General features: G+C 45.0%; 1 protein-coding gene across 6 annotated transcripts in view; it reads right to left on the reverse strand.

The window, feature by feature from the left end:
• The window catches only part of FAM168A (family with sequence similarity 168 member A), a 197,444-nt gene that overhangs the window by 17,491 nt on the left and 152,911 nt on the right, over positions 1-27,042 (reverse strand). For 3 of the 6 annotated variants that reach the window (XM_008264251.4, XM_008264278.4, XM_051822422.2), the window contains 2 exons: positions 4,406-4,486; positions 1,116-1,142 (listed from right to left, as the gene is read on the reverse strand). In XM_008264251.4, coding sequence (XP_008262473.1) covers positions 1,116-1,142; positions 4,406-4,486 — 108 coding nt within the window. The remainder of the gene's footprint in view (positions 1-1,115; positions 1,143-4,405; positions 4,487-27,042) is intronic. The other 3 variants (XM_002708711.5, XM_008264288.4, XM_070075104.1) reach the window with 1 other exon arrangement.

Below are 27,042 nucleotides of genomic sequence, written 5' to 3' on the forward strand. Positions count from 1 at the left end.
TTTAGGTGCTGTACCTGCAAGGGCCAGGGAACATGCGAGTGTCCCTAACTTCTGATGGAGTCTTCTGTCCAACTGCATACACCCTGATGCAGACCAAAACTGATTCCCCATAAATGATAAGACAAATAGGCCTGTGACTAGCAAACATGCACTAATAATAAGACAAGCTGTTAGCATTTAAAGGAGCCTCAGAGGTCAAGTGGGATAAAACACTTTATCCATTGTCTGGAGACATTAGCAAGTTGCCCAAGACCACACAGCCACAACAGGGGCATGGAGAAATTTCACAGCTCATCTCCTGAAAGATGTGCCACACACAGATCCAATTTCCAGCATCCAAATAATTCCAGGTTGAGAAAGTGTGCAAGGGTTTTACAAAAACACGGTCTTGAGCAGCACAGCCCAGGTGAGGGGTGGGGGAAGTGGCAAGTCCTTCCCATGGTCCCTTCCTGTCTACGACAAAAAGGACCTAATCAAGTTACACTGCTGGGACCCTCACAGGTGCCCAGAAGTTCCTGTGGTGCCTTGGGCCTGGAGTCCACACAGCCCAGAGAACCCAGCTCTGGTCCCCAGCTTATTAGCATGGTAGGCACCCTCGCTCCCTCTCACCACCCAGGAAAACGCCCAGAGTTCAAGATCTGGGCTAAGGGAACACACTCTATATATTCAACCAGGTCTTCAAACATGTCAGACTGCCAATGGAGATAGAAAATCTGATCCTGGGCCAGAGTGGTTTTTTTGGGTTCTAATAGGCATAATCCAAGGACTTTTTTTTTTTTTTTTTTTATAGAGGATGCTGCAAGGCCAACAGAAGAGCCACAAATAGGCCCTAGAATTTTGATTTGTTTTCATTTGGCAGCCAGGTTAGGATGAGAGATGCCTTTTAGTGCCATGGTCCTTCACTGCTGCCCTAGAGGACGGTTCGCGTGTGTCTCCAACCCATGATTTTGCACCATCAGACATGTTCCTGCATGCTTCAGGAACTGCTGCTGAGCCACCTGGGGGAGCCCAAGCCTAGGGCAGGGGATTTGGGGAGGAAGGGGGGGGGGCTACCATTGTTACGAGAGAACACATTCATAGGCTGAAATACAGATGAGGAAAAATAGCTCTCATACCATAAGCGGAATGCAGGAACTGAAACTCTGTTGGATAGAAACGTTAGTTGAAATTACCACTATGAATCTGTGTCAAGTTGTATACACTGTAGTTACAAAAACAGACTTTGTCCTGAGATATTTTCCCCTGGGCTGCACAGGAAACAATGCATAGGGTGCCAGGTGCCTCTGCCCTGGAAAGGGTGGCAGACTTGCCATCTAGGAAAGTCCACTCATTGTGGAGGAAGGCCTCCCTGGGTGCCACGGCATCTTTTAGGCAGCTGACCCAGAAGCTGCCTGGATGTGAACAAGCCCAACCTCCTGCTCGTTCATGATTAGAATATATTTCATTTCTCCCCAGAACAGCAGAGGGACTTCACACATGACTGAGGCTTTACACATTAGAAGAAGTAAAGGTTCAGGGACATTAGCTAGGCTGGCCTTGAAAAGCTGCCTGTAAAACCCAAAACAGGCTCCAGCGTTATGGTGCAGCCAGCTGAGCTAGGGCTGGTGATACCAGTATCCCATATGGGAATGCCGATTTGAGTCCCAAGAAAGCCTAAGCACTTGGGCCCCTAACACCAATCAGAGGACCAGTATGGAGTTCTAGGCTCCTGCTTTAGCCTGGCCTGGCCCCAACTGTTGCAGCCAATTGGGGAGTGAATCAGCAGATGGAAGGCTCCTCTCTGTCACTCTACCTTTCAAATAACCATAAAAACCAACAGAAGAGCTGGGTCCCCTGCAGAGGCACCCCATTCCCAAACATCCAGGACAGTGTGGTGCTGTGGAGGGAGCGCAGACAGGGATCAGACAAGCTAGGTTTGAATTCCAGTGTACTGCTGGTAGCTGTAGAACTCTGGACAACTCATCTTGGAGGGAAGAAGCTCTAACACAAGAGTAAGGTTAAAATAAATGAGTGTACCATGGCTTGCAAGTGGCTGGAGCAAGGCAGGTGTTCAGAAAACACACTTTCCTTTCCCCTACCTCTCATAAGGTTTGTCATAAGCAAAATGGGGAGAATGTACTTTCTAGGGCTGCTATGGAATCGAGTGAGACGACTGAGGAGAATGCTTTGCAACAGACTCCGTGGGTCTGCACTTCACCAGCTACCTGTTTCTCCTAACTTGGATTTAAAATCAGATCACCACTGACAAGACAAATCCGCTGGTCTTCAGATTCTGAAAACCAAGTTGTGCTTGGATCCTGCCTCCTGTGGCACCCAATAGCTCATAAGAACGATCTCTGGATCATTAAGAGCTTGAGGGAAAAGCTCTAAATGTCCATCTGGTTTTCAGAAACAATGAAACAGGGAAACCGCCTCCTGCATCCCAGACAGATGACATCTTAGGGGGCGCTGAGCTGCTAAAAATAGCTCTCTCTGAAGCAACTTCTTGGTCTCCTTGAAGCAGCTGAAAGACATTTAAACCTGCGAGCCTGGCTCCTTGGCAGGCATCTACTCCTGCCATGCAGGCACCTCTCTGTTCATAAACGGCTGCCCCTGGCAGGAAGCTGAGGAGCGACACTGTCCTCTCTGACCTTGAGCCAGTTTCTGCACGGCAGGAACATTCTCCACAGCTCGGGAGACCTATGACTGCAGAGGTCATTGCCCCAAAACAGAACAGACCGAGGGTGTTAAGTGTGTGTGTGTGTGTATGTGTGTGTGTGATTCCAGAGTGAAAGGCATCTTCCCAAGGTCACACCTAACAGAAGCGAGTTCCTGCCACAGCCCCCATCTGCCCACTCTTAGTCTGGGTTTTCTAACACAAGTGCTAACACTGCCCTCTCATGGATTTTGTGGGTTTCTGAGAAAACGGCCTGGGTTACTTTAGTCATAGCTTAGAAATATGCTGACCTTCAACAGAACATAAACTTGGGGAAAATCAAATTAGATGAGGGCTTCTGTGTTGTGTCAAAAGTTAAACTTGGGGGTCAGTGTTGTGGTGTAGTGGATAAAACCACTGCTTTGATGCCAACATCCCATATGGGCACTGGTTTGAGTCCCAGATGCTCCCCTTCTGATCCAGCTCTCAGCTATGGCCTGGGAAAGCAGTAGAAGATGGCCTAAATCCTTGGGCCCCTGCACCCATGTGGGAGACCAGGAAGAAGATCCTGGCTTTGGATAGGCCTAGCTCTGGCCGTTGTGACCAATTGGGGAATGAACCAGTGTATGGAAGATCTCACTTTCTCTCTGTAACAAATAAATCTTAAAAAAAAGAAAATGGTGTTCAAGGCTTTTTCTAAATGTACCTGTATGCCTCTGTCGTTTAGATCCATCCAGCCTCTCACAGGCCAGCCTTCAACTGTCCCCTCTACGTCTAGGTACCCAACAGTGCCGCCGCTTGCCTCTCCTTGCCTTTGCTGTCTCCGCTCTGCCTGAAATGCTCGTCTGCCTGCATGTGGGTCTCCCTCTGGAGTTCCCTGCTAGCCTCTCAGTGAAGCCTCCTCACACCTCCATGCCCAGGTAGACACTTTTCCCTCCTCTTGGCAGGGTTCCTTGTACAATACTCACTGCAAATAATTTGTTCATATGCCAGGTTGCCAAATGGCCCGCAAGCCCTTCAGGTGAAGATGACATCTTTTAGCTTTTCTATCCCAGTATGTATGTAAAACTTTCAACAAATAAATACTACTGAGTAACGAAGAGAACTTACAGAAAACCAGCTGTACGTGTGAGGCAAGGCGGAGTCTCAGAGAGGTGAGTGACTTGCCCAAGGCCTTTCTAATTAGTGAGTGGGGTAATGAGGATTCGAACCTAGGACCTTAAAGCATGGGCTAAGCATGGTGGTTAGGGTCGGGGTAAAGCCTCTGCAATGCTCTCGGCCCCAGGCAGACAGACGTTCTCAGCATTTTCAAATCCATTTCAACTCTGATGCAAGGAGCATCGAGCCTTTCCTGTTTCAGAAAAACAAGCAGCTTGTCTCAGCCTGAAGACCAGCTCTTTCCCTCTGGTGGCAAGTCTCTCACTCTTGCAAATCCACAGCCCATGAGTCTGCTGTGGCTGTGTATGTGTTTCCCAGTGGCAGCCTCAGGGGAAACTGAGCAAAGAATGGACCTGGACATTGCCTGGGAGAGCAGGACAGGTTCCGTGAGGATGCACATCTCCGACATACCAGCACAGGGGGCAATGGGCAACCTTCAGTCTCACGGAGCATGGAGGGATTCCATCCCACCCCTACCCGGAGGCTGAGCTGCCCCAGTTCCCCAAGGGGACTCTCCGGCTGGCCAGGCTGAGCCAGCAGGGGGATTTGTTTTTCCAGTTAGAGCCCCACCTCCCACCCCATTCACCATTGCTGCCCCTACTTTCTCCTTACCTGGAGCATAACTGGGGCTATTGGTCGGGTACAGGCTGGGATTGTAGGCAGGGGCTGCTGCCGGGTAGGCTGTGGGATAACCTACAAAGAGATGAGAAAAGCTTCATTCAGCTAGGCAAGAAGAAAGGCAGATTTTTCAAGAAACAGAACCTAAGTCCTAGGTTTGGCCTTCAAGCTCAACATGGGCTCTTTTAAAAAATATACACGACCAGCTTTCAGTTTCTCAGGGGATAGTCACTAACACTAATCAATCTATCTATCTATCTATCTACACCAAATATATAAAAAATATATATGTGAATAAATGTAAATATAAATAAATACATAAAATATATATTAAAATAGACCAAATATATATGTATGTATTTATACTTATAAATGCTTTTTTTTTTTTTTTTTTGACAGGCAGAGTGGACAGTGAGAGAAACAGAGAGAAAGGTCTTCCTTTGCCGTTGGTTCACCCTCCAATGGCCGCCGCAGCCGGCACGCTGAGGCCAGCGTACGGCGCTGATCCGATGGCAGGAGCCAGGTGCTTATCCTGGTCTCCCATGGGGTGCAGGGCCCAAGCACTTGGGCCATCCTCCACTGCACTCCCTGGCCACAGCAGAGAGCTGGCCTGGAAGAGGGGCAACCGGGTCAGAATCCGGTGCCCCGACAGGGACTAGAACCCGGTGTGCCGGCGCCGCAAGGCGGAGGATTAGCCTATTAAGCTGCGGTGCCAGCAACATACTTATAAATACTTATATATATTTATATATAAGTATATATAAATATATATTTATATACTTATAAATACTTATATATATTTATATATATACATATATATTTGGTCTATTTTAAAAAAGTGATACAAGAACTATGTCTGTATCCTCACTGTTACAAAATGGAAACAACATAGAAGCATATATGGTAAAAAGTTTTTTTACTTCCACATTCTTGGTGCAATACCACTGTCCTTCCCATGGGGGAACACTGTTAGCAGTCTAGCACTATCCCTCCAAATGGTTTCTTTCTTTCTTTTTTTTTTTTTTTTTAATATTTATTTTGTTTATTTGAAAGGCAGATTGACAGAGGACAGAGAGATCTTCTATCTGCTGTTTCACTCCCCACATGAATGCCACAATGGTTGGGGCTGGGCCATGCCAAAGCCAGGAGCCTGGAACTCCATCCAGTTCTCCCACATGGGTGGCAGGGGCCAAAGTACTTGTGCCATCTTTTGTTATTTTCCCAGGGACATTAGCAGGGAGCTGGATCAGAAGCGGAGCAGCCAAGACTTAAACTGGTGCTCTGATACGGGATGTCAGCATCACAAGCCGCGGTCTGATTCGCTGCACCACAACATTAGCCACCCCCCACCCCCCCAAATAGTTTCCATGTATATTTACACACAGATATGCAGTGCTGTGTTGGTAGGTATTTTAACAATGGGCTTGAAAAGGTTGAGGCAAAGGCTGTTTTATAGCATTTGCCAATTGCCCTCCATCACTAATTGGAAGCTACCAACATCACAAGTTAATGAGCAGTTGGGAAGAGACACTCATAATCAGCTCTTAAGAGCCTTTATGAAGCTGGTGTTGTGACATTGTGAGTTAAATTGCCACCTGTAATGCCAGTATCTCCTATCGGAACACCAGTTTGAGTCCTGGCTGCTCCACTTCTAATCCAGCTCCCTGCTAATGTACCTGGGAAGGCAGTGGAAGAGGCCTACATGCTTGGGTCCTTGCCACCCACATGGGAGAACAGGAAGGAGTTCTTGGCTTCTGGCTTCAGCTTAGTCCAGCCCCATTCATTGTGGCCATTTAGGAATGGAAGATCTCTGTCTTTCTGTCACTCTGCTTGTTAAATAAATTTTAAAAATGGTTAAATAAAAATGGTAAAAATTGCAAATTTTATATTACACAATTTTTAAAATCATTTTTAAATATTTATTTTATTTATTTGAAAGGCAGAGTTACAGAGAGGAAGAGGAGCGACAGAGAGAGATATTCCTTCCACTGATTCACTCTCCCAAAAGTTGCAATGGCTGGGGCTGGGACGGGCCAGGCCAGGAGCCAGGAGCTTCATCTGGGTCTCCCACATGGGTCCAGGGACCCAGGTACTTGGGCCAACTTCTGCTGCTTTCCAAGGCATATTAGCAGAGAGCTGGATTGGAAGTGGAGCAGCTGGGACATGAAACGGTGCCCATATGGGATGCCAGCGTTGCAGGTGCCAGCTTAACCTGCTACACACAATGCCTGGCCCCATTATGTTATATATACTTTACCACAATAAACAAAGTTTCAGGAATACAAAACTAAATGTAATACATAGCAGTTTGCTGATAAGGGCTCTTTTTTTTTTTTTTTTCCTGAAGATTTCTTTATTTGTTTGACAGGCAGAATGATGGGGAGAGTAGGGGAAGACAGAGAAAGAGAGAGATCAGCCATCCACAGGCTCACTCCCCAAATGGCTAGCCTAGGTTGAAGCCAGGAGCCTAGATCTCAATCTGGGTCTCCCACAGTGGGTTAGCGGGAACCCAAGTACTTGAGCCACTATCTGCTACCTTCCTGAATGCGCATCAGCAGGAAACTGGACTGGACACAGCCAGGCACTCTGCTATGCTAAATGGTGTGCCAAGTGGCATTTTAACCACTACACCAAGTGCCCACATGTATGTTTAGCTTTTAAACCAAGCTGTGCTTCCCAATGGCTGCATCAAAATTAGTCCTAACCAATACTGTATGGGTGTTCAGATTTCTCTACATCTTTACCAAGGTTTGTTATTTTCCCTTTGGAAAAAAATTATAGCCATCGGCCGGCGCCGCGGCTCACTAGGCTAATCCTCCGCCTAGCGGCGCCGGCACACTGGGTTCTAGTCCCGGTTGGGGCGCCGGATTCTGTCCCGGTTGCCCCTCTTGCAGGCCAGCTCTCTGCTGTGGCCAGGGAGTGCAGTGGAGGATGGCCCAGGTGCTTGGGCCCTGCACCCCATGGGAGACCAGGAAAAGCACCTGGCTCCTGGCTCCTGCCATCGGATCAGCGCAGTGCGCCGGCCGCAGCGCGCCGGCCACGGCGGCCATTGGAGGGTCAACCAACGGCAAAGGAAGACCTTTCTCTCTGTCTCTCTCTCTCACTGTCCACTCTGACTGTCAAAAAACAAACAAACAAACAAAAAATTAAAGCCATCATAACAGATGTAAAGTGATGTATCATTGTGGTTTTGATCTATATTTCCCTAATTATTAATAAATGTTGATATCTCTTCATGTGTTTATTTGGCCCTAGTATGTCTTTTTTGGAGAAATGTCATTCAAATCATTTTCCCATTTTTAAGCTGGGTTGTCTGTTGTCTTGTAGGAGTTATTGTCAAAAAGTTCATGAAAAATTAAAAGTAGCAGAAAATATGTATTACAAAAAATTATGCATGGATTTCAATTTTTATTTTTGCAACACAAATAAAACTTTGTTTTCTGGGAACTTTCTGAAGTACCCTTGAATATTCTGAGTATTAAAACCATCATCATATGGGGCCGGCACTGTGGCGCAGTAGGTTAATTCTCTGTGTACAGCACCGGCATCCCATATGGGCACCAGTTCTAGTATGGCTGCTTTTCTTCCAATCCAGCTCTTTGCTATGGCCTGGGAAAGCAGAGGAAGATGGTCCCTTGTACCCCATGTGGGAGACCTGGAGGAGACTCCTGGCTCCTGGGTTCAGATTGGCCCAGCTCTGGCCGTTACGGCCATTTGGGGAGTGAACCAGTAGATGGAAGAACTTTTTCTGTCTCTCCCTCTCACTGTCTGTAACTCTACCTATCAAATAAATAAATCTAACAAAACCATTATCAGACATGTGCTTTACAAATATTTCCTCCTATTCTGCGGGTTGCCTTTTCACTTTCTTGAGCCATCACTGCTGCCTCCCAGGGTGCACGTTAGAAGGAAGCTGGAATAAGGAGAAGTACTGGGACTTGAATGCAGCAGGTGCTAAGATATAAGATACAGGAATTCCAAGGACATCTTCACTGCTGTGCCAAACACCCATACCTGAACAATTTCAACCAATAATAATAACAAAAAAACTCAAATAAATCTTTGGCTGCAACTCTTTTTTAAAGGGATGAGTTCTAAAAACGAGATTTTTAAAGTTTTTAAAGTTTTATTAAAGTTCACCCACCCATTCAACAAATATGTGAGTATCTACTCTGTGCCAGTACTGATTGGGGGACTTAGCCAATAAAACAAAGATCCCCACCCTAGTGCAACTTAGGATAAACAGGAAACAGAAACAGTCCCAGGTGCTGAGAGAAAGCCGAGTAAAGGTATCTGAAGTGCCACTGTGCTGAGGGTGAGGGCAGCACAGCACGGAACAGGCTAACCAGGGTAAAACACAGCATGAAGGCAGGATTTCCACGGACTTGAGGGAAACAAGAGTTAACCAACCTGTTAGCTGAAGGAAGAGCACCTCAGACAAAGAGGCAAAGGCTCTATGTTGAGAGCATGAGGGACCTGACCTGTCAGTGGGACAGCTGAGCGGCCAGAGTGGCTAGAGCGGAATAGACGAGGGGTCGGTAGTAGTAGTGGGAGGCAGGGAGATAAAGGGCTGGCCAGTTCAGGGGAGGTCTTACAGGCTACTAGGAGGGCTTAAGATTTATCCTGAGTGAAATGACAAGTCATCCCAGGGTCTTAAGCAGAAGAAGAATATGATGTGACTTATGTTTCAAAAGGGCCACTTGGATTGCAGTGCTGAAAACACTCTAGCAGAGGTGGGGAAACTTTTTTCTACCAAAGCCATTGGATATTTTTAATATCATTTGTGGGCCATGCAAAAATTATCAGCTTAAAAATTAGCCAGCTGGAGATTTATTGAATTTTGAGTCCCGCATGCAATTGCCTTGGCAGGGCCAAATGATTTCATGGGCTTTGTATGGCCCATGGACTGGCTGTTCCCCAGCTGGGCAAGGGGGCAAGGGTTGAGAAGCAAAGAGAACAGGTGGGAAGCTACTGCAAACTCCTGGCCACAGAGGGTAGGGCTCAGACCAGTGCAACAGCAGTGGAGGTGATGAGGAGTGACTTACTAAGAGTTTTCTTTGCTGACAAAGACCGTCATTTGTGCTTGCACTAGCAGTGTGTAAGTGCCTGTCTCACTGCTCCCCACAATTTTTAAGTGCTCATTTGTATTTTGACTGACAATGGAAAGCTGGTTTTAAAAGTTAAAGATTAAATCCCTAAATCCCTAAAAGCTTCTTTGGGATTTGTAAATATTGGAGCTTTAATAGTGTATCTCTGTTAATATGCTGTTCCCTAAATCCTCTCCAACTCCAAAGAAGTCATCTTTCTTTACCCCTCAATCATTTTCTGATTTTAGGAGGGAGGCGATCAACTGTTGTCTCTTAATTAGCAATCTGCGGGGATGTCACATCTCAAGGAGAAAGTCAGGGACTTAATCTGGGAAGCCACGTGATACAGTGTCATAACTGAAATCTGTACTCAGGGTCATGGAAGAGATGTCTTTTAGTTTTTAACAATTATAGAATCTTCCTTTAATGCTTTCAAGTAGAATTACTTTGAATTCACTTGAATTGGTAGATGCAAGGGTATCTCAAAAAGTTCTTGGAAAAATAGAATTAAAAGTTTATTCTCATACAAAACATTTTGAAATCTATGCATTTTTTTCAAAATACACATTTTCCATAACTTTGTCTTAAAATTATTTATTTCTATTTGAAAGGAAGAGTGACAGAGGGTGAGAGACAGAGAGAAAGATCTATCTTCTACCTGCTGGTTCACTGATTCCAGAAGCCTGGAACTCAATCTGGGTCTCCCATTTGTGTGATAGAGACAAGCACTTTTTTTTTTTTTAATATTTATTTGAAATGCAGAGTGACAGATCTTTCATCTGTTGGTTCACTCCCCAAATAGCCACAATGGTCAGGGCTGATCCAGACTGCAGCCAGGAGCCAGGAACTCCATCTAGGTCTCCTACATGGGTGGCAGAGGCCCAAGCACTTGGGCCATCTTCTGCTGCTTTCCCAGGAGCAATAGCAGGAAGCTGGACTGGAAGCAGAACAGCCAGGCCTTGAACAGGGGCTGATACAGGATGCTACTGTTGCAGGCGGCAGCCTAACCCACTGCTCCACAGAGACAAGCACTTGAGCTAGCACGACTACCTCCTAGGTTGTTCATTAGCAGGAAGATATCACTTAGTACTTTTAGAAACAGTTTTCTTCCATCCATGTCTTTTTTTTTTTTTAAATTCTTATTTATTTATTTAGCAGGCAGAGACAGAGAGCTTCTGCCTACTTGATCATTCCCTAGATACCCACGATGGCCTGGCTAGGCTCAGGCCAAAGCTGGGAATTTAACCCAGCTCTCCCACATGTGTGGCAATAACTTGAGCCATCAGAGTTGCCTCCCAGGGTCTGCATGAGCAGGAAGGTGAGTCAGGAGCCAGAGCTGGGCACTGACCCTAGGCACAGCAGCATTCCAACTAGCCCGCCCCTCACTTGATATTTTTACTGCACTTTTTTTCTATTTAGGTATGTTTAGACATACAAATATTTACAATTATGTTACCACCTGCTTACAGTAACATGCCATACAGGTCTGGAGTGTACGAACAATAGGCTACACTGTAGAGCTCAGGTGTGTAGTAGGCCACACTGTCTAGGTTTGTTTAAGTACGCTCTCATGTTTTTGCACAAGGACCAAATGGCTGACCAGCCCACTTCTCAGAGTATCCCCACCTGTCCTTAGGTGACACACGACAATACATTTACTTGTTTATGTGATCACTGCCTGTATCCCAAAACTAGTACGAAAGTTTCCAGTGAAACTTGCTAGTCTGTGACTATTCCTGTTGGAAATCTCCTCCCATCACACTCGGAAGACATCCAGAAAGGCTCTGCCCCAGCCATGTGAGCAGAATACCTTCCATGTCCCCATCCTCCCTGGGCCGAATGGGTCTGCTAGCGCGCAGGAGTGGTGAGGTACACTGAGCTGAAAGAACCTGCCGCTTATATGTCAACCACTGCTTATACGTAAGATGGCACCTGTTGTCCACAAATCAACTTTATTTTGTGGACAAGCAAACGAAGGCTCAGAGGTGAAGTGACTTTTGGGATAAGATTACTCAGCAAGCCAGGGGTAGCTCTGAGAAGAATATCTGAAAAGCAACGCCAAATAACTACAACTTGGTCCTTGGAAACATAGCTGCTCCTTTGCCACTTATATTTTTTGATGGTCAAGAGTGAAGAGAACAAATGAACGTACGTGAACGTTTCTCTTTTGTATCTCAAAGGCTGTAGGAGTGACCAGTTTTCCTTGGATTTTGACGTGTATGTTGAAATTGCTTTAAGAGATGTCAATAGAATCTAATCCTCTTTTCTTGTTGTTACTAGGATTAGGACTAAAGAAACAAAAGATTTTTTATAAACATGGAAATTAAAAATTACTTTCAACAGAAATCAGGAGGCTAATTCTGAAACTACTTGCTCTTTTAGAGCTAAAAATAGCAAAGTATCCAAAAGCTGGTGGGGGATGCACTCCCTGACTCCTCAGGAAGGCAAAGAGGATCGACTGCTCCGGCAACAGGGGACACTTCAGTGATGAAGACATTAACAAGAAATCTACCGATGCCAGGGTGACCCAAACCAAAACAAACAAAAAAGTCTTTATTCTTCTGAAAAGACAAGGAGTGTAATTTTTAATCTGTACCTTGTTCTGCACTGTATGCTAAGACTTCTTTATCTGATGTAATCTTCACCCTAACTGTATAAAATTTATTATTAGATGTATTTTAGAGATGAGGGTATTAACAGTGCCATCAACTAAGTAAAGAGGGGCCCAGATTCAGGCTGCTAAGTGAGTGATGTCACGCCTACCAACCACCCCACCTCTCCTCAAAACAGGAGTCTTCTCACAGCAAACCTCCAGACTGGGCTGCCATTTACTCTGCCAATGTTCTCTGATGTCATTTTCAAAGCCATGGAAAATAGGAAATCATTCTTTTTTTTTTAAGATTTTGTTTCTAATATATTTATTTGACAGGTAGAGTTACAGACAATGAGAGAGAGAGAGAGAGAGAGAGAGAGAGAGAAAGGTCTTCCTTCCGTTGCTTCACTCTCCAGATGGCCGCAACGGCTGGAGCTATGTCGATCCGAAGCCAGGAGCCAGGTGCTTCTTCTGGTCTCCTGTGCGGGTGCAGGGGCCCAAGCACCCGGGCCATCCTCCACTGCCCTCCCAGGCCACAGCAGAGTCGAACTGGAAGAGGAGCATCCGGGACTAGAACCTGGCGCCCATATGGGATGCCAACTCTGCAGGCGGAGGATTAACCAAGTGAGCCACAGCGCCAGCCCTGGAAATCATTCTGAAAAGTCAATTTACCTAAAGATAGTTTTTTTTTTTTTAAACTGTTCTGTTCCTACTCAGTGTCCTACCATAGGTCATGCTCATATTATCATAAAGTACCACAGGCACTGAATTACAACTTTAGAACGAGTATTAGAGGTGATGAGACCAGTCTGCCACTCAGCACAAGAATACACTGTGGGACGGCTTGCAGGGCTGGCCTCAGGCCTCTACCAGCGCCACTTCCAATGCACTATGCTCAGAAGCTCTTCAGTCACAGCTGCTGTCAGACAGCCCTGAAGGTTAGGGAAAATCTGCCCTACGAAGACTCTCACCCGAAACACCTTCTCAGAGACTGATCCTAGTTTTATCCTCACCGGACAGCCTGTTAGAGGTATGAAGATATCAGTCATTCTCCTTGAGTTTGTTCAAATCTAACCAACAGACCCAGTTTCTTCCATCTTCCCCTGGGTTTTCACCACTGATCAGACTTCAGTTTAAAAATTCCCTTCCCTGAAAATAGTTGTTTTTCTTCCTGCCTTGTATACTCTTTTACTGATGGTGTCCCTCTCCCTGATTTTTAAAACATTTTAATTGGGGGTGGTCATTGTGGCACAGTGGGTTAAACTACCAGCTGTGATGCCAGCATCCCATATCGGAGCTCTTCCTCTCCACCTCCCTGATAATGCACCTGGGAAGGCAGTGGATGATGGCCCAAGTCCTTAGGCCTCAGCCACCCATGGAGGAGACCCAGATGGAGCTCTGGGTTCCTGGTTTCAGCCTGGCCCAGCCCCAGTTGCTGTGGCATTTTGGAAGTAAACCAATGAATGGAAGATCTCTTTCTCTCCCTCTCTCCATAACTCTGCTTTTCAAAAAAATAAATAAGTCATTAAAAGATTTTTAATTGAACTGACATGACAAGACTCTAGTGATGGTGGTCAGTGAAGGCCTAATGTGACTTAATACAGATTTATTTATTTATTTTTTACCATCATCATAACATTTAACATCTGGGAAATGTTTACCCTGTGCCAAGCATGATGCTAGGTTCTTTACAATAGACTTTACAGTCTAATGGGGGAAAATGCAGGTTATTTAAATTAATCTATATTCCTACACACGTTGTTCGTGTGTATCAATCAGGGAATGCTGGGGTTTTATCAGAGCATTGAGGAGGGAATGAAGAACAGGTCTGGGAGAGCTGGGACTGGCCTTTCAGAGGGAGTGCTTTAGTTGGCCCTGAACAATGACCACGAGAAGTGGGTCAGAGGTGGGGCTGAGGACAAAGAAAAACATATTCATTCTATGTGTAAAGTCATGGAAGTAAGCACATGACGCAGAAGGGACACTGCAATAGTACACAATGGTTAGAGTTTATGGCGTGTGGGGAAAGTGGCAGGAAATGAGAAAAGAGATTAGGAGACATATTGGGCAGGGATTTGAGTGCCAGGCTAAAGGATAGGATTTATTAGTAAAAAGGAAACCACTGGAGGATTTTAAACTGGGGAGTTTGAGTTTTCTAATTGACAAAGATGACTCCAGCAACAGTGTGGAAAGGGGTTCTGAGTGGGCAAGACCAGAGGAGGAGGGGCCTGGCAGCAAATAAGGACAGTGGCCCAGGGAAAAGCTGCAACAGTAGCAGTGGGACGGAGCAGACAAGGTAACTACAACAGTGTTTAGGAGACAGCCTACAACATGCGATCCTGAAAGTCAGATCCCACTTTGAGTGCTATTGGCAAGAAGCTGCAGAGCATGACCAGAAACAGCCTAACTGCAGGGTGTGCAGGCCTTCTGCTTCTTTAGTAGGCAGAAGGAAAAAAAAAATGAGTCCTGGAATCTATTAGCTCCAGGGAAACGCCTGACATTGAGTTCCTCCCTCCAACTGGGGGGTCTGGCTGCCGAGGGTCTGCACTGGCAAGAACTGCACGGGCAGGTCCACCCAGGAAGCAGCAATTCTGCAGCACTGGCTCAGGGCCTGTCCACCATACCAGCGTCTGAGGTGGCTTGTGTGTTAGATTCAAGGCCCACTCATCCAGACCCCACTGGTGAGCCCTAGGGAACTGTAAACAAGGTGCTATTCTCAGGGCAGGGCAGTGCCCCCCAAGGTCACAAGAAAGGGGGCAATATTGGCTACTGTGCAATCATTGTGCTGTGTCTTCAGGGAAAGCCCACCTGCTCCGGGTACAGGCCCAGCCACCTCTAGCTCATTCACCTACACTGAGCCCCAGCAGAGAACGGCTGTGGAAGCCAGGGCGGGCCCCATTTGATATGCCTTTAGTGTAGAAGCACCATCAACAAGAAAATGAAGAAAACAGGCTGCTCATGTGTGAGTCCCACAAGTGCTGGTAGGTAAGTGCACAAGGCCAAGTGTGCGCTGTTCCTCAGGGGAAAAAATTCCTTAACAAATCTAAAAACATCTCTTCTGTTTGCTATCTGCTGGAATGGGAGAAATTTTAATGGAAAGCATGTGGTCTTGTCTGTCTTGATCTCCACTCTGGAAGTGTGCTGCCGTGGCCTTTTCTTCAGTTCCCCTGCATCTGTGGGCACCGGGTAGGTGTGCAGCACTGGCCAGGCTGCTTGGTGATTGGTCTCTGACCTCTGTGCCTTTATGCTCTAAGAACACTTAAATAAGAGTTAAGGAGAAATTCTGCAAACTGATCATTTGGTTTATGAATTCCTTTCCCTCCCAGGTGAATTCACTCTTTCATTCCATTATTCTGTTTAAAGAGATCTGGCTAAGGGAATAATCTTGCTCACAGTCAATAAAATATATCAGGACACCTTGTTTTTCATGTGAAAAAATAAAATTACACCTCCACCTCACGCTGCTTCTAGTTCCAAAAAGACCATGGACCTAAACATAAACTTTGAAACTATTAGAAAAAATAGAATATCAGTATGACCTTGAGATAAAAGTATATCTTTTTATTTTAATTGTTATTTATTTATTTATTATTTACATGCAAGACAGAGAGCAAGAGAGAGATATCTTCCATCTGGTTCACTTCCTAAATGCCTACAATAGCCAAGGCTGGGCCACGCTGAAGCCAGGAGTCAGAAACTCCATTCAGTTCTCCCCTGTTGTTGGCAGGGACCCAGCTATTTGAGCCATCACTTACTGCCTCCAGAGCTCACATTAGCAGGAAGCTGGACTGGAGGGAGAGGAGCTGGACTTGAACCCGGGCACTCTAATATGGGCATCCCAAGCATCATCTGAACCTCTGTGCCAGATACGCACCCTATCGTCTCCAGGTATTTTCTCATTTCCATGGTGATTTCTTCTTTGTTCTACAGATTATGTAGGAGCTTGTTACTTAATTTTCACATAATGTTGAATTTCTCAAATTTCCTTCAGTTACTGATTTCTGATTTCATTCTGTTGTGGCCAGAGAATATATACTCAGTAAGAGCTTAATCCTTTAAATGTACTGGACGTGTTTTATGATTGAGCATATGGCCTGTACCAGGGAATGTAACATGTGTTCTTGAGAATTATATTATTCTGTTCTTGGAAGGTCCTGTAGCTGTCTTTTAGGTGTCGTTGATGTCCAGTGCTGTTCAAGTCTCTGTTGGTCCTCTACCTAGCTCTATCCATTATTGAAAGTAGAGTACTGAATTCTTCAACTATCATTGTGGAATTGTCTCTTTCATTCTTTATCAGCTTTTGTCTATATATTTGGAAGTTGTTATTATGTATGTTTATGTTTATAATGGTGTATCTTCAATTGCTCCTTTTCTCATTATAAAACACCTCTCATCTCTCATAATGTGTTTGTTTCAAAGTATTCTGACTCTAGTACAACTACTCTAACTTTCTCACAGCTGCTGTTGGACATAATAATTTTACTTTCAAATTATTTATACCGTGGACAGGATACATTTGGATCCAGTTTTTCTATCCAGTCTGACATTATCTGCTTTTTGATTCAGTGTAGTGAACACTGAATGAAGGCAGCAGAACAGTAGGCTGACTGTAGGAAAAGGAAAATAACTGACAGCGACCAGAGAAAATGCTTTTTTTTTTTTTTTAAAGATTTATTTATTTGAAAGTCAGAGTTACACAGAGAGGAGAGACAGAGACAGAGTGAGAGGTCCTCCATCTGATAGTACACTCCCCAAATGGCCGCAAGGCCCAGAGCTGTGCCAATCTGAAGCCAGGAGCCAGGAGCTTCTTCCAGGTCTCCCACATGGGTGCAAGGGCCCAAGGACTTGGGCCATCTTCTACTGCTTTCTCGGGTCATAGCAGAGAGCTGGATTGGAAGTGGAGCAGCCAAATCTTGAACAGGCGCCCATATGGGATGCCAGTGCTTCAGGTCAGGGCATTAACCTGCTGCACCACAGCGCCGGCCCCAGAAAATGTTTTTTAATGGAGGAAAGAAAGATATTTTTCCCCCTTTAAAAAAATGAAAGAAATTACGGGCATGGATTTATTTATTTTTTTTTTTTATTTATTTTTTTTTTGACAGGCAGAGTGGACAGTGAGAGAGAGAGACAGAGAGAAAGGTCTTCCTTTGCCGTTGGTTCACCCTCCAATGGCCGCCGCGGCCGGCGCGCTGCGGCCGGCGCACCGCGCTGATCCGATGGCAGGAGCCAGGAGCCAGGTACTTATCCTGGTCTCCCATGGGGTGCAGGGCCCAAGCACCTGGGCCATCCTCCACTGCACTCCCTGGCCACAGCAGAGGGCTGGCCTGGAAGAGGGGCAACCGGGACAGAATCCGGCGCCCCAACCGGGACTAGAACCCGGTGTGCCGGCGCCGCTAGGCGGAGGATTAGCCTAGTGAGCCGCGGCGCCGGCCTACGGGCATGGATTTAAATATATATTTGTTTATGCTCAGTTTAATTAACACTCACTTTTTAATTAGAAAGGCAGAGCATGTACATGAACACAGACACATACACACACACACAGATATTGTCCATCCACTGTTTCATTCCCCAAATGCCTACAACAGCCAGGATTGGGACAGGCCTTCACTGAGAGTCCAGAACTCAATCCAGGTCCACTTCTGATCCAGCTCCCTGCTAATATCCCTGGGAAGGTAGTTGGGCCCCTGCACCATGTAAGAGACTCAGAAGAAGCTCCTGGGTCCTGGTTTCAGCCTGGCCCAGACCTGGCGGTTGCAGCCATTTGGGGAGTGAACCAGCAGATAAATCTGTTTCTCCCTCTCTCTTAACTCTTTAAAACAAAAAGATAAGTGAAAATACAAATTGCTGATTTCAAACACTTTTCACAATAAACATCTTTTAATTTCATTTTCTATGGACTTTCACTTTATGCAAAATTTATTTCTAATGTTATAATATCTAAATATTATAAATATTTGGCACAGAGTGGCTGGTACATTGGTAAATGTTAGGTGTCCAACCATAGCTTTTCCATTAAAAGTTCCATATGGGAAGTGGTTGTGCGTGCCAAAGGATTTTAAGACTATTTAGTGGGGAGCCAGCGCTGTGACGTAGCAGGTAAAGCCGCTGCCTGCAGTGCTGGCATCCCATATGGGCACCAGTTCGAGTCCCGACTGCTCCACATATGATCCAGCTCTCCGCTAAGGCTGGAAAAGCAGAAAGTGGCCCAAGTCCTTGGGCCCCTGCACCCACGTGGGAGACCCAGAAGAAGCTCCTGGCTTCGGATCAGTGCAGCTCCGGCCATTGCAGCCATCTGGGGAGTGAATCAGCAGGTAGAAGACCTTTCTCTCTTTCTCTGCCTCTGCCTCTCTGTAACTCTGCCTTTAAAATAAATAAATAAATCTTTATTTATTGTGTTTATTTATTGTTTGTGTTTATCTAAAAAGATCTAGAAAGGGCAGCCACCGTGGCACAGCAGTTTAAGCCACCACGTGGGATACTGCATCTCATATCAGCTTCCCGAGAGTCCCAGCTTCCCCACCTCTAATCTAACTTCCTGCTCATGTGTCTGGGAGGCAGCAGAACGTGTCTCAAGTACTTGAGTTTCTGCCACTCAAGTGGGAGACCTGGATGGACTTCCTGGCTCCTGACTTCAGCCTGGTCCAGCCCTACTGATGTGGCCATTTGGGGGTATGAACCAATAAATAGAAGATCTTTTTCTCTGTCACTCTGTTTTTCAAATAAATTAGTCCTGAAAAATTAGAAAAATAGATACAACAGAGTGTTAACAATGACTGTCTCTGAATGATGGAATTAGGAATGTTCTTTCTGTTCTTTTTATAGGTTAACATTTTTTGATTTTTCTAAACTGAAAACACATTGTTTTGGAAATGAGGAAAAACAAGAAGAGAAGACATAAAATGACTGCATAACAGGGCACTTAGGTAGGTTCAATTAATCTCCTATTGTTAGATATTTCACCAGTTCCAAATAACTGCCAGTCACCTTCAAGCAGGCCAGACTAGAATACAAACACCCAGATTTTCCATTTGTATATAAAAATGTCTTCAAAGTCTTATGGGGCCCCACAAAATTTGTTGTCAAAGACTCTGTCAACCCACTCTAAGATCTAGCACAGTATGTGAGAAACATATGAGTGAGACATGCACATTAAAACTTGGCTTTCAAATAGACTGAAATATAGAACACATCTTAGGTTAAAGATCCCCAAGAAAATACTATCACTTCAACATGTTTGCTATTGCTGTTTAGTTACTACTAGGTTAGTGTGACCCGGGCAAGATCTTAATAGTCCTTAACAAATTCTGAATCTGTCACCTCATCTGCAAAATAACAATACCTATTAAATGAACATCTCATTTATTCTAGTTTACAGAAGAGAAAACTGAGACTCTGGGAAGTAATTTACTCATGGCTGTGTAAGTGACAGGGAAGACTGAAATCAGGTTGATCTGATGAAAGAAAACGAAGGTAGAAGAATATCTGACTCTATTTTTATCAGTTATTTTATTTTTTCCTTTCAACATTAAGGAGACATCAGTAGAACTTCCGTTCTATAATGCAAATATACTGTGTGCTCTGTTGGATTGAATTAGAAGGTGTACTGAGTTACAATTAACTTGTGGCCTCACCTTAATAGCTGAGTAAGTAGTTTGATCTGATCATCTGAATTTTATTGCTTGGCTTATTATAGCCTGTAATCAGTTGAAATCACAACAGGAAGTCCAAGAGTCTTATATAATAACAACATGCTGTAGATCAGGGGTGGGGAATATCTGGCCCGTGGGCAGTATAAGGCCTGTGAAACCATTTGATCTGGCCCCATCAAAGCAACCACAAGTGGGACTTGAAATTCAATAAACCTACAGCAGGCTAATTTTTAAGTTGGTAGTTTTGTATGGCCTGCCAATGATGTTATAAATATCCTAATGGCCCTTGGCAGAAAAGATTCCCCACCTCTGCAGTGTAAAGGAAAGATGATTTCCTAATTGAACAGCTTGATGATTTCAGGCAAACTAATTAACTACCCTGTACCCCAGTTTTCAAACAGTAAAGAGGGAATAATATTATTTTGCTCCACGATTACCAGGGTATATTAAGTTTAGAAATGCTCAATACTAGGAAAAAGGGGACTCACTCTCTGTTTCCAATCCATCCTCTTTTACTGCATCCAGAGAGATCTTTCAAATATGCTAATCTATCCATCATGCCTAAAACTTTCCTGCAGCTCCCCACTGCCAAAGACAAAGTTCCAAATGTCTCAGCATGGCAGAAGGACCCTCCAAGTCTGGCTCCTATCCATCTAGATGTGCTGTTTCTTCTCAGGTCAAGCATGGCCTGGCACCTACCATGTCACCAACAACAAATACACAGCTGTTCCATCACACTCCACGAAGGTTCTGGGCTGTCCTCAATGCTTGAATGGTCTTTACCTCACCTTCTGCTTCACTTTCTTCTCTGAAACGTCTTCCTTGACCTTCCTTCCTCCAGGTTAGATCAGGAATGTTTTATGGCTACTCCCATAACTGGCGTTTCTTACAGTCCTTACTGAAGTACGCTTCCATTTTGCTCACACACTCATCGAGCATCAGTCCAGTGACAACTCCACACACTGCTCTCCCTTGTCCTTAACTGTGTCTGCCTGTGCTCTCACCACCCAAGGGGATTCTTTTCAGTCTCCCTCCCTTTAAGCAAGCCTTCTGGCTGACATCCTGGATCTGGCTCAGACAGACCTCCCAGCTGATGAACATTTTCCTGCTGATTCGATTTCTAGTGTACAAAAAGAAGTGTGGACTTTAGGCTATAATTCCAGTTTTGCCATTTCAAACTGTGAATTTAGGCAAGTTACTTCTATTCACTGAGCTTCAGTTACTTCTTCTGTAAAATGGGATAATAATTACTTTGCATAGATAATAATGTTAATAATTTAAAAGGGTACTGCTATGTATCCAGTATTTATGCTGAGCACTTCACATCAATCTCTTTTAATCCTCACAGCCCCTTCACAAGACAGGTTCCAGTAGTTTGTTTATTTTACACATGAGGAAACTAAAGAAGTGATTTACTTGCCTAGGTCATAGTGGTAGGCACCATGGACTGGTTAATCCAGTGCTCATCCCCTGCCCCCTTTGCCCTTTCCTGTCTTCACTGCTGAGCTGGAGAAATATTCATTTTCCCAACCATCCTAGCATCTAGGAGTGGCCACGTTGCCAAGTTCTGACTGATGAGATATATACAGAAGTCTGCTGGGGGATTCTGAGGAAGTCTTTGCTTTCCTAATGAAAAGACAGCTATTATTAATGTTCACCCACATCCCTTTTTCTCTACCTCAATCATATACATGATGATTGAGCTAGAACAGCCATTTAAAAAAATTCTCTTTATTTTAAAGGCAGAGTGACAGAGACAGAGACAGAGGGAAAGGAAGAGGGAGAGAGGATCTTCCCTTTGCTAGTTGACTTCCCAAATGGCATTGTCAGGGCTGGGTCAGGCTGATCCAGGAACTCCCATCAGAGTCTCCTATCTGGGTGCCAGTAACTCAAATACTTACACCATCATCAACTGCCTTCTCATGCACATTAGCGGGAAGCTGGATTAGAAGTGGAGTATCTGGGACTCTAACAGCACTCTGATATGGGATGTGAGTATCCCAAGTAGTGGCTTAACCCACTGTGCCATAATGCCTGCCCTACAGCAGCCATTTTTGATCAGGTCAAAAGTGTCATGGGGATGCAAGTTTTAAAATCATTGATCTAATAAATCAACGCCAGCTGCCACTGACCTATTATTTTTAATGTGAGAAAAATTTACCCTCTATTTGTTTATTTTGTACTTTTAGTCAAGCCTTCCAGGGCTATCTTTAGGAATCTATAACTGATACATACTGATCAAGTAATGAAGCTGAGATTCAGTCTTAATACTAAGCTGCATGAGAAGCATCTGACCGTGGACTCTGGTAGGGAATGGGTTGCTCAAATGATGAAAATGATTATTATAATATCTCTGTCTACTTCTGCAAGGCTCTAAACCTCACTGGAAACTCAGTATAACAATAACCTAAATCACAACAGAGCTGCTCCAGAACAAGATCCCTCTTTCGACACTGTGTCCAGTTTTGCTCTCTGTACTACAATCCAGTTCTCCTGGCTCAGGGTTCACCCTGAAGGAGGAAGAGAGAGGCAATGTCTGGAGGCAGGTTTTGACTGTTTGTCCCCTTCCCATCTCATGGTAGGTACCACAGAGATCCCAGGCCTCCTGATATGCACCCATAAGAGAGTTCAATGAACTCAGCATAAACTTTACAAATTGTGACAGCACTTGTGGTGACAATGGAGGCCAAAGTTTCTTCCTGACAGAGACCTTTGGAGGTAACAAGAAGTGTGGTTTTGTAGCTTAAACAAGACCAGGGACTATTGATTTTTCTGTCTCTTCTCCTGCTGAGAGCAGTAATGGCAAAAATTTGATTTAGACACTTAAATTCAAGTACCATCCCCACCAGCTGAGCAATTTTCAAGTAATCACACTTTTGACCTTACCCAACAAGAGTCCTTTAAAAGCCAATTTTTAGGGTCAATTATTTAGTTTTCCAAAATGTGCAAGGAAAAAGAATCTTGCCAGAAACTGCAGCTTCCATCTACACGTGCAGGGTTCAGGGCTGGCTGCTCACAGGAAAGAGAGAGGGGCCAGCCACCCATCTTGTCACATCTGACACAAGACCTGTGTTTCTAAAGCAGTTCTGACATTCATGATGGCAAGATTCCCAGACAAGCTCACAGAACTGGGAGAGAAGGGGAAGACTACTGGACTTTACTAAGAGGCAGATAACATGACTCAAAATCACTGAGAGCATTGTGAAAGTGCAGTTTCCTGGGAACCACCTCCAGAGTTTCTGAATGGGATGGGGCCCAAGACGTTACATTGAAAACAAGTGTCTAGGCACAGGAATTACAATCAGAAAACCAATGCTATAAGAAGTAAGTCAATTTATTAGTCATGGAGACTTTAGAATCCCACATTTGGGTACCCCTAATGTTGGAGAAAGTCTCCCCATTTCTTTCTTTCCTTCCTTCATTTGCCCCCTTCTTCCTTTTTTTTTTTTAACTTAAAAAAAATTTTTTTTGACAGGCAGAGTTAGAGAGAGAGAGAGAGACAGAGAGACAGAGAGAAAGATCTTCCTTTTCTGTAAGTTCACCCTGTAAATGGCCACTGCGGCTGGTGCGCGCTGTGCCGATCCAAAGCCAGGAGCCAGGTGCATCCTCCTGATCTCCCATGCGGGTGCAGGGCCCAAGCACTTGGGCCATCCTCCACTGCCTTCCCGGGCCAGAGCAGAGAGCTAGACTGAAAGAGGGGCAACCGGGACAGAATCCGGTGTCCCAACCAGGACTAGAACCTGGGTGCCGGTGCTGCAGGTGGAGGATTAACCAAGTGAGCCGTGGTGCCAGCCTCCTTCCTTCTTTTTTAAAGATTTATTTATTATTTGAGAGGCAGAATGATGGGGGTGGTGGGGGAGGAGAAATAATAGATTTTCCAACTGGAGGTTCACTCCTCAAATGGCTCCAACACAGCTGAGGCTGTGCCAAGAAAAGCCAGAAGCCAGAACTTCATCTGGCTCTCTCATGTAGGTGGCAGGGGCCCAAGCACTTGGGCCATCAGCCATTGCTTTTCCAGGTATATTAGCAGGAAGCTGAATGGGAAGCAGAATAGCTGGGACTCGAACTAACACTGGCACAGGATGCTGGCACTGCAAGAGGTGATTTAATCCATTGGGCCACAACGCCAACCTGAAGTCTCTCCATTTCTAATAATGAGGTTCACTGTATCAGGATATTCACCTCATTTATAGCTTTTAAAAAAGTATATACTCCCAAGGTTTTCAAGATGGCAGAATAGGGAGGGAGCTTACGGCTCTAGTCTAGAGGAGGATAGTTTGAAAAAAGTAGAGAGATTACAATCTCAGGGAAGTTAGGGAGAAAACTTCAGGGGGAACTCCATGCAAATTAGAGGGACACTGTGGACCTATATGGAGGGTGTGAATGCTCACAACTCAGGACGCCAGCAGCTGAGAGCCTCAGTACCAGCTTTAGAGTGAGGTGAGATCAGTTTGCAGCAGCCAAAGCCACTGGTGATAAAGCTGCAAGAAGAACCCGGCATGGGTCCTGCTTGAAGCCATGTGGAGAACAGTGTACCTGCCAACCTAGAGGGGAAAAGAAGGGGGCATGTTTCTCTCTCCCCCACCACCTGGTACCTATGTGCTGTGATTGGATGAAAGACAGCAGGTGCCATTTTAGACATACATAACTGCTGCACCAGCTGTGTCCACATGCCAGGAACCAGCCCAGAGGAGATACCTGAGTCTGGCTGAGAGAATTGACAGGGGGCTGGGTGCTCAAGACTGTGGGAGGCTTTTATGCTGGGACTGTGAAAACACTGTGGTTATGTGGGAGGGTGAGGGGTGTGGCTGGGACTTTGGGCAGTCACTGTGGGCAGCTCCACACACTTGGGGCTCCCTGATACCCTGGTGAGGGTTACTGCTGTGGGATCCATGCTTAGACCCAGCGCCCAGGCATTGTCTCCTTTGAGTCCTTTGAGGAGAGGAGGTAAACATGAGAATATGTCAACAGAGCAGAACAAACCTCTCCTCTGGTAACAACAACAACAAAAATTTACCACACCCAACTTGGGTGTCACCCTGGACACGCCCCTCACACTGGAGCACTAGACAGAGCTCCCTGACTACACCCAGCACATGCCTCTGGGTATTCAATGAAAGAGTGGACACCCCACTAAGCCACAGAAGCTTAGTCTGATGCTAAAAGCCATCAAGTGAAAACAAACCAAAAAGTATCTCCACAAATGCCTAATAATAAATACAGCAATTCAAGAAACAAGAATAAGAAAGACAACATAGTGGGTAAAGCCACTGCCTGCAGTGCCTGCATCCCATATGGGCGCTGGTTCAAGACCTGGCTGCTCCACTTCCGATCCAGCTTTCTGCTATGCCCTGGGAAAGCAGTGGAAGATTGTCCAAGTCCTTGGGCCCCTGTACCTGCAAGGGAGACCCAGAGGAGGCTCCTGGCTCCTGGCTTCAGATCAGCACAGCCCCGGCAGTTGTGGCCAATTGGGGAGTGAACCAGCACATGGAAGACCTCTCTCTCTCTCTCTCTCTCTCTCTCTCTTTCTCTCTGCCTCTCCTACTCTCTCTGTGTAACTCTTTCTAATAAATAAATAAATCTTAAAAAAAAAAAAAAGAGAGACAACATGATACTCCCAGAAGAACACAACACTTCAATACTAGAATGTGAAGATGAAAAGACTGAGGAAATGCTGGAAACAGAATTCAAAAAATTGATTGTACGATTACTTAGAAGTAATCAGAAGCAAATCCACAAAGTAATCAAACATGAAAGAAAATTTCTCCCATTATTGAGATTTTAAAGAGAAATCAATCATCATTTAAAAAATCATCTATTATTTTTCACTTTATGTTTCTGTGTGGGAGCAAACTGTTGAAATCTTTACTTAATGTATGCTAAACTGATCTTCTGTATATAAAGAGTGTGGGGAGCAATCCGGACCAGACTAAGTTACTCGAATTAGGACTTATTCTATGCATCTGCTCTCCCACAATATGGCGCTGGGAGAGAAGTAAACAGCTTCCGCACAGCTGCCTCCAGTTCAACCAATTAACTGTAGGACTTGCTCCTGATTGGAGAGCAGCGTACTCAGCCGAGTTAGGATTGGCGGAGGAGGACTATAAAGGAGGAGAGAGACGGCATGCACGAGGAACATCTATGGGGAACATCTAAGGGAACCCGTGCAGCCCCCGAGAGAACCGGCCGGCGGGGTGCCGCTCCCCTGCGGAAGTGGGGAATGCGGCCAGGGGGAACTGCCCTTCCACGGAGGTGGAAGGGATAGTAGCCAACCCGGGAAGAACCAGCAGCAAACCCGGGGAGGGCCGAGCAGACGAAAGAACAGCGCAGGGTCCTGTGTTGCTCCTCCACGAAGAGGGGGAGCGACAAAGAGAATCAAAAATGAATCTTGATGTGAATGGAAGGGGAGAGGGAATGGGAAAGGGGAGGGTTGCGGGTGGGAGGGATGCTATGGGGGGGAAGCCACTGTAATCCATAAGCCGTACTTTGGAAATTTATATTCATTAAATAAAAGTTTAAAAAAAGTGAAAAAAAGAGAGAAATCAAAACAAAATATTGGAAATGAAGAATTCAAAGAACAAATAAAAATGCAGTGGAAAGCTTTAGCAACAGACTTGGTAAGGCAGAAGAAAGAATATCTGAGTTATTCTGGAAATATTACACTCAGACCAAAAAAAGAACAAATGAGAAAACTGAAAATCAGTGCTGGAGATTTACAGGATACTATCAAATGACCCAGAATATGGGTCTTAGGAGTTCCTGAAGGCATGGAAAGAGAGAATGGATTAGAAGGCCTTTTTAGTGAAATAATTACAGAAAACTTTCCTAATTTGGAAAAAGAAAGGGATATACAAGGACAGGAAGCACACAGAACTCCTAATAGATATGATGAGAAAAGATCTTCTCCATGATACATTGTAGTCAAACTCTGCACAGTAAAACATAAAGAAAAGATTCTAAAATGTACACAAGAGAAACTCAAGATTACTTTCAGAGGATCTCCAATTAGACTCAAAGTGGACTTCTCATCAGAAACCCTACAGGCTAGGAGAGAACAGTGAGATATATTCCAAGTCTTAAGAGAAAAAAATTGTGAACCCATAATACTGTACCCTGCAAAGCTGTCATTTATGGACGAAGGTGAAATAAGGACCTTCCATAACAAACAGAAACTGAAAAAAATTTGTCACACCCATCTAGCCTTAAAAAATATACTGCACACAGAAACACAGAAACATGGTCATCACTATGAAAGAAGGTAAAGGAAAAAAATCTCCCAGTAAAAGTACAAAGGGAAAC

The sequence above is a fragment of the Oryctolagus cuniculus genome, chromosome 1 (genome assembly GCF_964237555.1).
Source record: "Oryctolagus cuniculus chromosome 1, mOryCun1.1, whole genome shotgun sequence".
NCBI lineage: Eukaryota > Metazoa > Chordata > Mammalia > Lagomorpha > Leporidae > Oryctolagus > Oryctolagus cuniculus.